At 40.0% G+C, this 13724-nt stretch overlaps 1 protein-coding gene across 2 annotated transcripts in view; it reads right to left on the bottom strand.

Moving 5' to 3' along the window:
* Positions 1 to 13724, bottom strand: part of SLC38A5 (solute carrier family 38 member 5) — a 43264-nt gene that overhangs the window by 23175 nt on the left and 6365 nt on the right. The window contains exons 2-4 of one of the 2 annotated variants that reach the window (XM_087710767.1): positions 9804 to 9967; positions 3504 to 3692; positions 545 to 629 (exon numbers count right to left, since the gene is read on the bottom strand). In XM_087710767.1, the coding sequence (XP_087566893.1) occupies positions 545 to 629; positions 3504 to 3595 (177 nt within the window). In that variant the 5' untranslated portion in view covers positions 3596 to 3692; positions 9804 to 9967. The remainder of the gene's footprint in view (positions 1 to 544; positions 630 to 3503; positions 3693 to 9803; positions 9968 to 13724) is intronic. The other variant, XM_087710766.1, reaches the window with a different exon arrangement.

Consider the following 13724-nt stretch of genomic DNA (forward strand, 5'->3'; position numbering starts at 1 on the left):
AGCTCAGAGGGCACCAAGGACTGCGTGACCCGTCAAAACCGCGTTCCACAAAAGCGCGGTCGACGAAATCGCGTATGTGACGTCATCACAACGCGACGAAAAAGATCGAAAAATTGAAATAAAAATTAAATTACAGCAAGCCGATTCACATAAAGGTAAGGGTTAGGTTAAGGGTTAGGGTTACGTTTAGAGCGTTAGCGTTACATTTAGCGTTAGGTTAAGGGTTAGCGTTAGGTTTTTCGTCACGTTAAGGGTTAGGTTTAGGGTTAGGTTTAGGGTTAGGTTAAGGGTTAGGTTTAGGGTTAGGTTTGGGGGGGTTAGGGTAAGGTTTTCGCTTTATTTTTACATTTTTCGATCTTTTTCGTCGCGCTGTGATGATGTCACATACGCGCTTTCGTCGACCGCGATTTTGTCGTCCACGGTTTTGTGGTGGAACCCAAGGACCGAGCTACAATTATTCTCCTTTATTAGTACAAATAAGCATTAAGCCTTCCGTCACAATTCCATGCAGCTTAAGAGATATCTGACCGACATCATCACCTACATCAGTGAATTGGCTGAATTTCTTGCTGGCAGCGTTAGGCAAGAAGCCATCTTGTTCTGCTGAAATACGTTCCTCTTCCTCATACCTGAAATGGAAGGGAAAGTAGGAAAGGTCAGTGGAGTCCTAAACCAGAACTCTATCTGTTAAGCATCACAAATCAATGGCTCAAGCTAAACAGGTCGTGCTGTGTTCCAATTCAAGTGTCTTGAATCTTAAAGAGGTGGTGGAAAGGAATGAAAAGAGAGGAAACAAAGTAGATGAAACCATCATGTGTTATTGTACTTAGCATAAGTATTGAACTACTATAATGTGATTTACATATTGTCTGGTTGCTCTAATAAAATAAATGTGTTAATTTAAAAATATATAGATTTGGCAATCGTTAACTCTCTTGCCAAATTCTGACGTAACTATACAATGGAGCCAGTGCATTAATATTAATCAAGTAAATTACTACTATGTTTTGCTTTTGCTTCAAATACTTGGAGATAATTACTATGACGAGTTGTAACAATTATCCTGCTTGATTGTATCTGGTATTAATACCTGCATGTCTGGGTGTTGGATGCTAGAGAGGACTTGTTCTGGCCTTTTATTTTCTGGTCCTGTGTTCTGGTTTTGTTGGGCTTTGTTCTTTAATGACATTTCCATATATCCAAACTGAGATCAGGCTCTCTATGGTTACTTACACTTGTCATTTAGTGCAGTGTTTCTCAACCTTGGCAACTTGAAGATGTCCGGACTTCTTCAAGTTGCCAAGGTTGAGAAACACTGATTTAGTGGTCCAGTGCCAAATCTGGAGCATGGAAAAGTTTTTCAAATGTATACCTGCCATTCATTCATTCATTCATTCATTTATTGAATTTCTATACTGCTCAATCCCGGAGGACTCCGGGCGGCTTACAGAAATGAATAAAAAGAATTTAAAAGGATTATTAAAAACAATGGGACGCAACAAAGTTAAAAAGGAACACAACAGACACCCAATCAGACCTCCATCAAGGGGTCAACAACCCCAAGCCTGCCGGAAAAGCCAGGTTTTAATGGCTTTGCAAAAGGCCATGAGAGTGGGTAGGGCCTGGATCTCTGGGGGGCAGAGATTAATTTCTGGACCTAATTAACAACTGGAAATTTGTTACCCTTGCTAATGAAGTTGATTATGCAAAAATGGTGCTCCCTGAAGCCAGTGCAAAGAAACAACACGTTGAGAGCGCCTGATCAAGCTAATGACCTCTAATAGAATTTCTAAGACACATCTTCACCATCTGGGTGAAAACTGGGTAGTTCTGGGTAGTTTCATTGAAAATAAAAAAAAAACAGGGGGAAAAAAGTCCTGAATTGGAAGCTTGACAGAACATGCAACTAAGAAATGTGTTTATTTGTTTGCTGCTGGCAGAGTGGTTTCTAACACTTTGGAGGACAGACTGATGATCTGTGTATTAATTTTGCCACTAGAAGTAGTTGCTTCTCAATCTGCATCTTTCTATATTGCCTCCAGGGGTTTTTTATGTTACAGAAATATTTTTCCCCATGTGAAGGAACTGCTCTGGTGTCTCTTTGCCTAACCTGAATTCCGGCTTTACTGGCTTTGATTCTGCTTGCTCAGTTAATTTCCATCTTTCTCACATGCTGCCCAATTCTGCATGCCCAACCTTCTTCATAACTTCCAAACTAAAAATATATAAATTGTCAATTTCCCTCTCTCTTTTCTCTTCCATTTCTATACCTATTTGTATTTGTTCTGAAGGCTGCATGAAAGTATATAAACAAGTATTATTTCTCCTAAAATTCTCATTTTAAATAAATTTTCCTAATATACAGATATAAAGATTCCAGAAGCATTGGGTGTATTAATTATAATTAACATTTTATGTGGTTTCTTGTTGTTCCCCTTTCACATGTAAACTGCTCATCTTTCCTTGCAACAATCTTTGTCTTTTGGGCTGTATTTCTAAGTCGTGACCCTCTTCTGCAATGTGCAGATACTACAGGAATATAGATGCATGCTTCAGTTTGCAAAACTTGCAAAGTTGTAAATTTGGTTCACTTTTATTATGCAACCACTCGTTCAGCAGCTACTTATGAAAGCACTGATTGAGGTCCTCGTTGTTGCATTTGTTGCAGTGTCCCCAAAGCCATGTGATCACATTTTGGACACTTGGCAGCCAAATCACAATTATGTCACAGCATCCCATGGTTAATTGTGAGCTTCACCGCTGGTTTCTGAAAAGCAAAGTCAAAGGGGAAGCCAACCAGAGGTCACACAAATGGTGATCATCTGTCTGTGGGAGATGGAACCATGCTGGATTTACAGCCACTGGGACTGCCACAACTGCCACTATAAGTTGGCACAGTGACATGATGCTGCATTTTATGACGCCATTACTTAGCAATGGAACTGACAGGCCCAATCACCATAGTGAAACAAGGACTCCCCGTACGTATATTTGTTGCATTAATATCTCACCTTTTCACTGGAGCTCAATGTGATATATATACAGAGCAGAGGTGGGATTCAAATTTTTTAACTACCTGTTCTGTGGGCGTGGCTTGGTGGGCGTGGCATGGCTTGGTGGGCGTGGCAGGGAAGGATACTGCAAAATCCCCATTCCCTCCCATTCAGCTGGGACTCGGGAGGCAGAGAATATATGGGAGCAGGGCCAGTCAGAGGTGGTACTTACCGGTTCTCCAAACAACTCAAAATTTCCGCTACCGGTTCTCCAGAACTGGTCAGAACCTGCTCAATACCACCTCTGATACGGAGCCTCCCCCTTATTCTAGCCCCCTGAGTGTGAGGTAGGCAGGGCTGAGCGAATATGATTGGTCTGAATTCAGACGGACAGTTTCACAGTCAAGTGAAAAACTTGGTCGCCTGGTCCCAATCTAACATCTTTAACCGTTACACCACAGAGGGCGTATTCCCAACCAATTACTCCCGTCATTCCTACTAAAGACTCACCCATCCTCCAAGACAGCTGCTTTGTCACTGTCAGGTATGGTACCGTTGAATCTTTCAGTGCCATTCTCGCTTCCCATTTTTTGCAGTTCCATCTTCGCAGTCAGTGGGATGTTTGCACACGGATGTGGGTAATGCCTTCAGGAAACCGCCAGCAACAGCAACAGCAATACACTTGTTTCAGCAGGATACCTGAGGACATGGAGAAGACTTCAACAAGCAGCATTCAATAATACCAAGGGGGTGGGGAGAGGGGCTGGAATTAGGTAGTACTGGGAATCCAAATATTCTGCTCCCAGCTGCAGGAAGGGTGTGGATGGGGGGGTGAGGGGAAGGGAGGCACTGCCAGAAGAGTTTTGCCACTCTAATGAAAAGGCACGCCAAGAAACATACAGCAATTCCAACCCCATGCCTGGGGGAGAGTCTGTCCTGACAGAAGGTAGGTGAAGGAGGATGTTAGCCTGTTCCCTCTCCCATCCACACCTTTAAGCACGAGTTGGCAGGCTGCTTCCCTAAGCATTTTCACACACATCTGCATGCTACTGCCAAGAAACATGGCACGTACTCATGTACTGGGTGGTGTACCAACTGCTCTATGAGCCCTCCTCCCCTAACAATAACCATTATAGGCTAAGATAAGAAAAGAAAGCACTAAAACCCATAGCCACTTTCTCAAAGATTCTGGCTTGAGAAAAGATGTATTTTCTTGTAGTTTTGTCTGAGGACTGGGGGGGGGGAAGGGAAATCTTTGGGGGGGCGGCAAAAGACATAGTAACATGTATAATGAATACAGCGGTTGTATTCATACCATAGATTTACTGAAGCATCATTGACCCAGCCATATCCAGGAAAGAAAGTTCTAAATGCACAGATAAAATGATCCCCAAATTTGCAGAGCTACCTTCTTATTCAAAAGTGGTTAGACGTGAGATTATTTCATCCAGACTCTTCTACTTTTCTCAACCTGCTGCTCTCTGAATATGTTGGGGGTACAATGCACACATATCCTGGACCACCACCCACACTTCCTGACTTCTAGAGTCACTGCAATTAGGCTTCTGAAACAGCCAATTTACGAATTTTGATTTAGGCTTTATATTTGTCAAAGTTTTTGGAAGGGGGGGTTTGTGTTGTCTGTATTTGACCACTATAGTATTTTGCCCTTTTAAGGCCTTGAGCTCAATGAACAGTTTCCGGGACATAATGGGCACTAACTCCTATAGTCAGTGAGTGAGTGGTTTCTATAGAATAATTTAAGGCAGAAGTGGTGGGAATCAAACTCCTGATGAAAGTTGTAGTCCAAAATTCGATTGGAGGGCAGTGATCTGAAGAAACTGATGTTGGGATTTAATTCAGGCAGTCTGACCAAAAGCTGAAGCAAAAGGGATGCTTGAAGAAGATGGTGATATTCTTCTTTCCATCTTGGAAAGATGGAAAGTTGGAGGGGGGCGAAAGAAAGGGTGTATGGAGGGTCAAAGAGGTACATTGGGTTTCTATTTTGGGGGGTATTGTTGACAAGAGGAATGGCTATGTTTATTGTTTAATGTTATATGGCCCCGGTTATGCACAGTATATATGTGACTGTACGAAATGAAAATGGAAAATAAAAACACATTTACAGAAAAGAAAAAAGAAAAAAGAAGATGGTGATATTTTAACCCCTATTTAGGATGCAGAAATGTGAGACAGGCAGATCTGAATAAGCAGGCTTTGTACAATAAGACATTCTCCATCATAAAGCTAATTAACATAAAAGGCTGCATTGTTCCCACCACCATCCTATCCAGCAGTATGCTTCCTTAGGTCTCTTAGTTACATTACAAGCTGAAGTCAAGCATTAAAGATTTTACCCAGTTCAGAAAATAAAAATAAAAACAACCTGTAGTGTATGTCTGCTAGGAAAATTGTACCGAAGCCTCAGATTGCGAATCCCCTCTGAAACTGAAGATAGCAACAGGCCTCTCTGCAGTGGAATATTTTTGGGAAGGCCACTTAGGTTTCTAACCTGCACCACACTATAAATTTAACAAAAGAAAAATCCTGAGGGAATGGGGAAGGCAAAATTACTCAATCCTTGATCAAGTATATAATGTTAAATGCACATTTACATTTTCTTTTTTTTTCTTTTTCTTTTTTTAGCAAATTGAGTCAGCAACTTGCCCCCACAGTCTGGGTCTTCATTTCACCCACCTCGGAAGGATGGAAGGCTGAGTCGATCTTGACTATCCAAACCAGAGGTGTCGGGTAAATGAGACCTTTAACTTTCATTCCACTCCACAGTAATCCAATTAATCCTTCCCAACTTCTAGCTGTCTGGAAGAGAACTCCCACCAACGCTAATGGGAATAGTCCCAGGTGCAGAAAATAGAGAGAGGCACACCTGCCTCTGGGGCCCAGGAACCCAAGGGTTAACTATGCCACCTGGGAAAAGCTCTGAGGCTGGGTGGGGCAAAAATGCAAATGGGGATGTCTGATTGGTGCCTTGATCTTTAACCGCATCCTTCCCTTGGAGGTATATTCCCACAGAAAACATAGAACAAGAACTTTCTATTCTGGTGGGATGAGCCCAGGGGCCCCCACCACGCTGGGAGTAATAACTGTGACTGGATTCCTCAGTTCTTCTTTCAGCTTGTGGGAGGTACAAAACGGCAACTGTTGAGAACCCGTGCCCTCTAAATATTGTGAAACCACAGCCATTCCAGCCAACTTGCCCAACGCTGCAACCCTACTGTGGCATGAAAGGGGGCGAATGTGAAAGCTGCGTAAAGTTTACGGTCCAGTGGCATGTTCTTTCCAAAACAAAGGGTGGCTGATTTGAGGCTCAATGAACTATGTGAAATTAGCCCTTTTGATTAGTTTGTTGTTCAGTGTGTTGGGTTAATCATTCCTTAACCCAGGCGATGGGTTAACCATGGTTAAGTAACCAAGGGGAATTGTCCTGCAAACACAGCGGACTGGTGTCCCAGCTTTGGCCTGGTGTTTCCACTTGGTCATGCCACTTATGATTTCAGGTCAGGGGTTCCTAAACTTTCTGCCATCACCCCTCCTTTTAATGTAATCTTAACGTACACACCCAGCCATCCACATATGGAAAAAGAACACAAAGGAACCCTGAAAGCAATACAATGACACTATAGGAAAGTTGGATTTATTGTAACAATGTGACTAAAGGGACCTTTACCTCTCCCCTGGATTCTGCCTGCACCTCCCCAAGGGAGGTGTACCTCACAGTTTAGGAAATCCTATGCCAGAAACACACCTAGGATGCAAACACAGGAGTTGGAGCCTGGGCGAAAGGAAAAGCTGGCCTGATGTGGTTGACTACGAAAATGCATCCAACCCACAAAAACCTGTTCCCAGGACACTCCTAAAGTAAAAGGGATGGGAAGGAGAGGAAAAAAAAAAGAGGCCGGGAAAGAAAAATCAAGAATTTAATATTAGCTATAGCTGGGCTTTATGGTATTTCCTTTCTGCAATATGAAATATAAAAACTAATCATCCATTCTTCAGCCACAGAAATGGAAGACAAGTGGGCTACTGGTGTGTGGACTTCTTTAAACCTTCCTATTGATGAACAAGCCATGAGCATAGCTGTGACTGGTGGTGCTGTTTTAATATGTTTACTTACTTACGTTCAATTGTCTTCAGAGTGGTTTCTAGTTTAATAGCATTTTGCATGAGGCTTCCCTTGACCTAAAGTTTTCAAGCGTTTTGCCAAAGATTTTTAAACATTGTGATTTATATTAATTGCCGTTAATAATGACAACAGCAGATTTACATAACGCACAGAGCCTTAACATGGTTTTGTTCTTGATCAAAGGTTGTCTAAACCCTGCTTGCAACAATAGTATAGTCTGCAAACCTGTAGCTTAGTGTGAGTGAATGCAGCCAATCATGTCTTCTTTAATAACCCATAATTAAGCAAACTGTGAGTTCAGATCTTACCGCAAGGGAAATGTGTCAGTCCTTTTCTAAGTACTAATGAATTAGATTGAAATTAAATACATCTCTAGCCCATCCACAAAGGACAGACTCGTTGTTTACACAACTCGGCACTCTTAATCAACAGCCAAACATGACTAGTGTGTCATTTCACCACAGCACAGCACTGCCACCCCCATAGCCTTCATCCCATTTCGAGGTCTGAAATATCATCTTGATTTGCAAACATTATAAAGCAATAAAGGCTTATTTTTTGGACCGTGGGAAAATCTTTTATTTAGCCTGTGGTCCCAATCCCTAAAAGAAAACCGAAAGATGAAATCAACCAAAAATGGTTTTACCCAATAGCTGCTAGCAGCAGGGCCAGAAAGATTATTTCCTTTTGTTTCATACGCACACGCATGCACACACACACAAAACACACACAAAACACTTCCATTTTCTTCTCTTCCCATTTTTTTGCCCTTGGGTTGGTTGAGAATATGAATTATTTACAAGGAGTATCCAGATTGTATGATGCAGTACAGAGTATGGATCTTTTAAAAAAAATGTATTATAAAAACCATGGTAGCTATGTTTGACAGAGTGACAAATGTGAACAATTATACAAAATGATAAATTACAACAAATAGATGTATGCTGATAGAATGTTCACGAAACATGGGAAATGGGTTCACTGACGAATGCGCACCGACAAAACCGCGCCGACAAAACCGCGTCCACAAAAAGCGCGCAATCCACAAACAACATAGTGGGATGCGAAAACAACATTATAACCCTAACCCTAACCCTAAAAGATGGCACGCTTTTTGTGGGCGCGGTTTTGTGGGCGTGCATTTGTCGGGTCACTGGGAAATGGATAGAGAAATGTTAAGATGTACAGTACTAGTAGAAAAGTAACTTGAGATATATGGGAAATTAATGTTTAAGAAGCAAAATTTGCTTTATTTACTGTATAAAAAAACATGCTTCTGCTACTTTGCCATATGAAAGTGAGAGTTGGGGTGCTTCAGGAGAAATACAGAAGTTAATTGAATGCAGTGGCAATGGGGAATTTGTGTGATAACAAGGCAAAATAAAAAAATAAACGGATTACTAAATACTGTAAATTGAATACAAAAGTATCCAACATGAGCAATAATAATGTAGAGAAGCATAATCATACAGCTGAATGACTTATTTGATCTGAAGAGAAACCGAATTATGTCATATGCAGTAAAAAAAGTAAATGAGGATCAAATTGCAAAACATATATAAGAAGAATTAACAGGGCAAAAATAAAAAGATCAAGAAAATCATGGGTCTTTCTCACTGATCTCAGCCAAATTCCTTAAGAAGACATACGTAAGCATACTTACAAAATTATGACAAAAAATGTGTTTCAAATAACTATATTGGTACATGCACTGAAACTCAACAGAACGGGTAAAATAAATGTATGGCAAATTTCAAATGACCTCTCCAGACCAAACTGAAATAGTTTTCAATAATGAAAAAAAAAAGTTAGAAATGTTCTGAACATTGTTCAGAACAAACAAAATTCCTGCCAGTGTGGAAATTTAGTTACAATTCTACTTTTAACTAATAATAGGAGAGCAATGATTGGGCACGGATAGGAACCTCCTCCCTCACAGCAGCCTTGGGCACAATCATGACTTTTGAACAATTAAACAACTGGTATCAAATTTCTGAAATGTCCTCCCAAAGATGACATTTCTAACCACTGAGTGCATTTCAGGTAATTTACCTCAAAGTCACTTTTATTTATTTATGTGTTGCATATTATCCACAAATACAGCAAAACTGGAATGAGATACATGGAAAATATAATTATGTTATCTCTGAACAGTGCAATACAGAAGTAAGAAAAAACATAGCAATTTTTTAAGATCTTGCAACTAGGACCTCTGAAGACAGAAACTGGCCTATTCAGACAAGTAAAATGAAGGGGAGTTTATTGTCTAATCAATTTAGGGGTTGCAAAATTGAGGGAAATGTAGGCAGAAGAGCGGGCATAAGTCAGACGGTCTATAGTTCCTGACCTGAATAAGTAACAGGTTTAATTTCTTCATCCTTCTATCAAGCTAATGGCTACAACAGTTATATTCTTTCAGAATCAAGTGGGAATATGACCCAGAGACTTCCTGTCCACGCCCAGAATTTTAATCATCAATAAGTTTCTTCAGACGCTACAATTCAAACTATCAATGCACATTTTGCAGCAAGCTCTACTTTTCATTTTCTTAGTAGAATATTCAGAATTTTTTAAAAAAAGAACATGAAGAAACAACTATTGCTAAATGTGAGTATGATGACACTAAGTCTGCAGAAGGGAAATGGGTGTGCAAAGTAACCACAAACCTTTTAGCAGATAATGTCCAGACCACTAATCTTTAGAATGAGTTCTTTCTCACAACAATCTGACTTTGATACCCGAAGGATCCTGTTACAACAAGTATGTTGTTTCTTTCACTGTTGCAGCAGATTGGATCGCCAAGTTTGTACTATCGTAAGCGGGCTTCTTCCTACGATACAGAACACGAACAATCACAACAGGAGGACTCAGCAGAGGTTGGAGCAAGTGAAAAGCATTTCTGGTTCTGAAGTTCTACTGACAAAAGGAGATTGATTGATTTATGTATTATGTAACCTCCCACTCCCGTGGCAACAACATTCAATCAATGAAACAGGCCATTTTATGGGCTCCGTTCTACTCTGGGGTTCCCAGACCCATTGGCAAAACCAGTCTTTTAGAGTCTTGTGGAAGAGCCAGAATGGGGACCAATCTCTGTGGGGATGATGTTCCACAGGGAGGGAGTTATCACAGAGAAGGCCCTTCTTGATCCTATTAGATCAGGGGTGTCAAACTGGCGGCCCACAGGCCAGGTGAGTTTTACACGTAGGCCACGCAAACCACAGCTCCATGAAGGGAAAAAACATCACGATACGTCATAGGATGGCAATGTGACACAGTGAGTTTGACACCCATGTACTAGATGGACCTCCTTAAGAGAGAAGACTATAGCAGTGTTTCTCAACCTTGGCAACTTGAAGATGTCCGGACTTCAACTCCCAGAATTCCCCAGCCAGCATTTGCTGGCTGGGGAATTCTGGGAGTTGAAGTCCGGACATCTTCAAGTTACCAAGGTTGAGAAACACTGGACTATAGCATGCCTTGCCTCCCTGCTGTGGTGGGTCATGTAGATGTGACAAGCAAAAATAGTCCGTCAAATAACCTGGCCCAAGGTGACAACCAGCACCTAGAATTGGACCCGGATGTACACAAAGGCTGGGGAAATACTTGAAAACATGCTCACAATAACTAATGCAACCAGGTGAATCATTACAAAAAAGGCAGGAAGGTGAAAGAGGCAGGAAGAATATATAGCAGTTTTAATACAACCCATTCTTTGCTCAATAATTTGAGTGGGACAAAGCAAATTGTTTTGGAATAAACTCGAAGAAGTTAGTATGTGAACATTAGATGGATGTTTCAAGAAATACACACAGAATTGCAGCAAAGTAATATAGAAGATGATTCACATCTGGTTATAGGCTATTTTCCTTTATTCAGTCTACTGTCTTGTCCGCCTTGATCAGAGTTACCATATATCTTAAACACATCTGAAGGGCACTGGGTTTGTGTTAGTTATAACTAAGGAGATATCCCATATTCACTCCTAGACTTTGTTTTACAGAAAATGGATGGTCATTGCATGGAGTTTAGTCTTTTCTCTTTTGCCCAAGAGCCAATTTTATGAAATCAACTGAAGCGAGTATCTCTTATTGAAGAGAAACCATTTTTTTAAAAATTATTCTGTCTTTCTATTTTATAACTGTATATAGCAATAAACATGTGTAAAAGGAGAATCAGGTACAGGAAACAAAAGACTTCAAATATTGTTGAATTACAGTTCCTAGCTTGTACAGCTGACATGGGTTTACACATAGGTTGCTACAAGTTGCTGTGAGCTCATCAACATTTGGAAAGCCATATGTTCTCCAGGTTTTATGCTTCAAAATGTTGAGGTGGTATTATCATGTAAAGTCATAGAATATAAGTGATTTAGTTTATATTCCATCATTCCTCTGAGGAGCTCCAAGTGTGTTTGTGGAGTGGTGGGGGGTGTCACCTTTCTTTTATTTACACAAAAGTGTGAAGTAGACTGTGCTGAGAAAAATGATTGAGACTAATCCACCTGGTGGATTTCAAGCTGAAGCAGGGCCCCACCATTCAAGTCCAAACACTAATTACAATATAATATTAGCAATGACATCATTATACTTCTACAAATTTAAACACTATTATTATAAAAATCTGTTTATTTTATATGAATTATTTCACTCTGTATAGGGATCCAAGCTAAACAGGGCCAGGAAAGTGTGAGAATTTTGAATCTATGTAATTTAGGGTAATAAGACATTTGAGTCTTGAGCAAGATAAAATCCAATATTGTAGAAAATCGAGGTAGATTCCGATTTCTAGTACCTCCTCCAAATATCAGATCTGATGTGACTTTGTATATGTCTGGGGATCGCACAAGAGTAGCTCAAACCTAGCTGTTAAGTCAAGTGATTAACAAAATCCCTGAAATTGAAAAGGACCTGGACACTTTCCAGTAACAAATGCTAAAATATAAAGAATTGTCTGCTACTGATATGTGGATTGATTAACAGCACAACCGTTGCATTCTTATTCTGAGGTAAACCCCTTTGCACCCATTGGTTCCAGAAAATTGTGCACAGCACTAAAATTGCATTGTGTTAAGTCCAGTGCTTACTTCAAAGGAAGCCAGGAAATGATTGTATTGCAAATGGTTACTAAACCAAAACAAAATGATATAAAAATACTCTCTTTCATTGTCAAAAACAAATCAAAGTGTATGTTTGCATTTTGTCTCAACCAGTTCCACCAAAACCTCTTAAGCTACACAAACAAACAAGATTCGTTTTCTCAGCTCTACTTTCCTTTGCAGGGCATAAAATGGTTCACTTCCAAACCAGCTGCTTAAATAATTGCTGTATTTACTGACCGATTTCATGAATATCTGCTTAATGAAAAACTTCATAGAAATATGGGTGTGTTTCTGTAGAGGGTAAAGAAGTATAAGCTTGTCAACAAGTAAAGTCTTAATTTAGCCAGGGAAGATATAGTCCTCATATTCAGCTCCATTACCTAAAAGATGTTAACAATTTAAAAATAAACCTTACCAATATTTGCTTGGAACTAAATCTCATAGAGTTTCAACAAGGTTTAATCCCAGGAAAATATGTCCAAATTTGCTTCCTAAATTTGAGTTTGGTTAATCTACCAAAGAAAACATCTAACCTAAATACTGAAATTGATAATGAAATGCCAAAATCAGAGGACTATGGACTTAAACTAGCAAGAACTGATTGCTGCTGTCTCATGCATGTAGGATCTCAGCGTTAATAGGGATACTAAGGTCTTTCTGCCCCTCCTATTACAAATATTAGTGATGCAATTGAGGCCTGCCACCCACTCCTCTTTCCAAATCTTTCTTCCAAATAATTTTATTAAACATTACAAATAGAATAAAAACTAACAGCGACTGCAAAAAACATAAAAAGAAAAACAGAATGAAAAAAGGAAAGAAAAAGGAAGGAGAGAAGTAGTTTCCCTCTTCATCCCAGCAAACGTGAACAATTTTACCGTGACCCGTCAAAACCGCGTTCCACAAAAGCGCGGTCGACGAAATCGCGTATGTGACGTCATCACAATGCGACGAAAAAGATCGAAAAATTGAACTAAAAATTAAATTACAGCAAGCCGATTCACATAAAGGTAAGCGTTAGGTTAAGGGTTAGGGTTAGGTTAAGGGTTAGGGTTAGAGCGTTAGCGTTACGTTTAGCGTTAGGTTAAGGGTTAGCGTTAGGTTTTTTGTTAGCTTAAGGGTTAGGTTTAGGGTTAGGTTAAGGGTTAGGTTTAGGGTTAGGTTTGGGGGGGTTAGGGTAAGGTTTTCGCTTTATTTTTACATTTTTCGATCTTTTTCGTCGCGCTGTGATGACGTCACATACGCGCTTTCGTCGACCGCAATTTTGTCGTTCGCGGTTTTGTGGTGGAACCCAATTTTACTAGCTTATCACCATTTCTTAATATAACATATACTCCCTTTTTCCCATAACTCTATCTCTAAACTAAAAGCAAAATCCAAAACTGTTATCATTGTTCCTTATCAACAGAAGTTGAATAAGGAATACCAGATACAATTAATCAATGTTAAACTTGAATGAATAAAGCCAATCACATATTCATTCTGA

This window comes from Thamnophis sirtalis, unplaced genomic scaffold (genome assembly GCF_051295495.1).
Source record: "Thamnophis sirtalis isolate CommonGarterSnake01/CBP01778 unplaced genomic scaffold, rThaSir2_p1.2 scaffold_3, whole genome shotgun sequence".
Classification (NCBI taxonomy): Eukaryota; Metazoa; Chordata; class Lepidosauria; order Squamata; family Natricidae; genus Thamnophis; species Thamnophis sirtalis.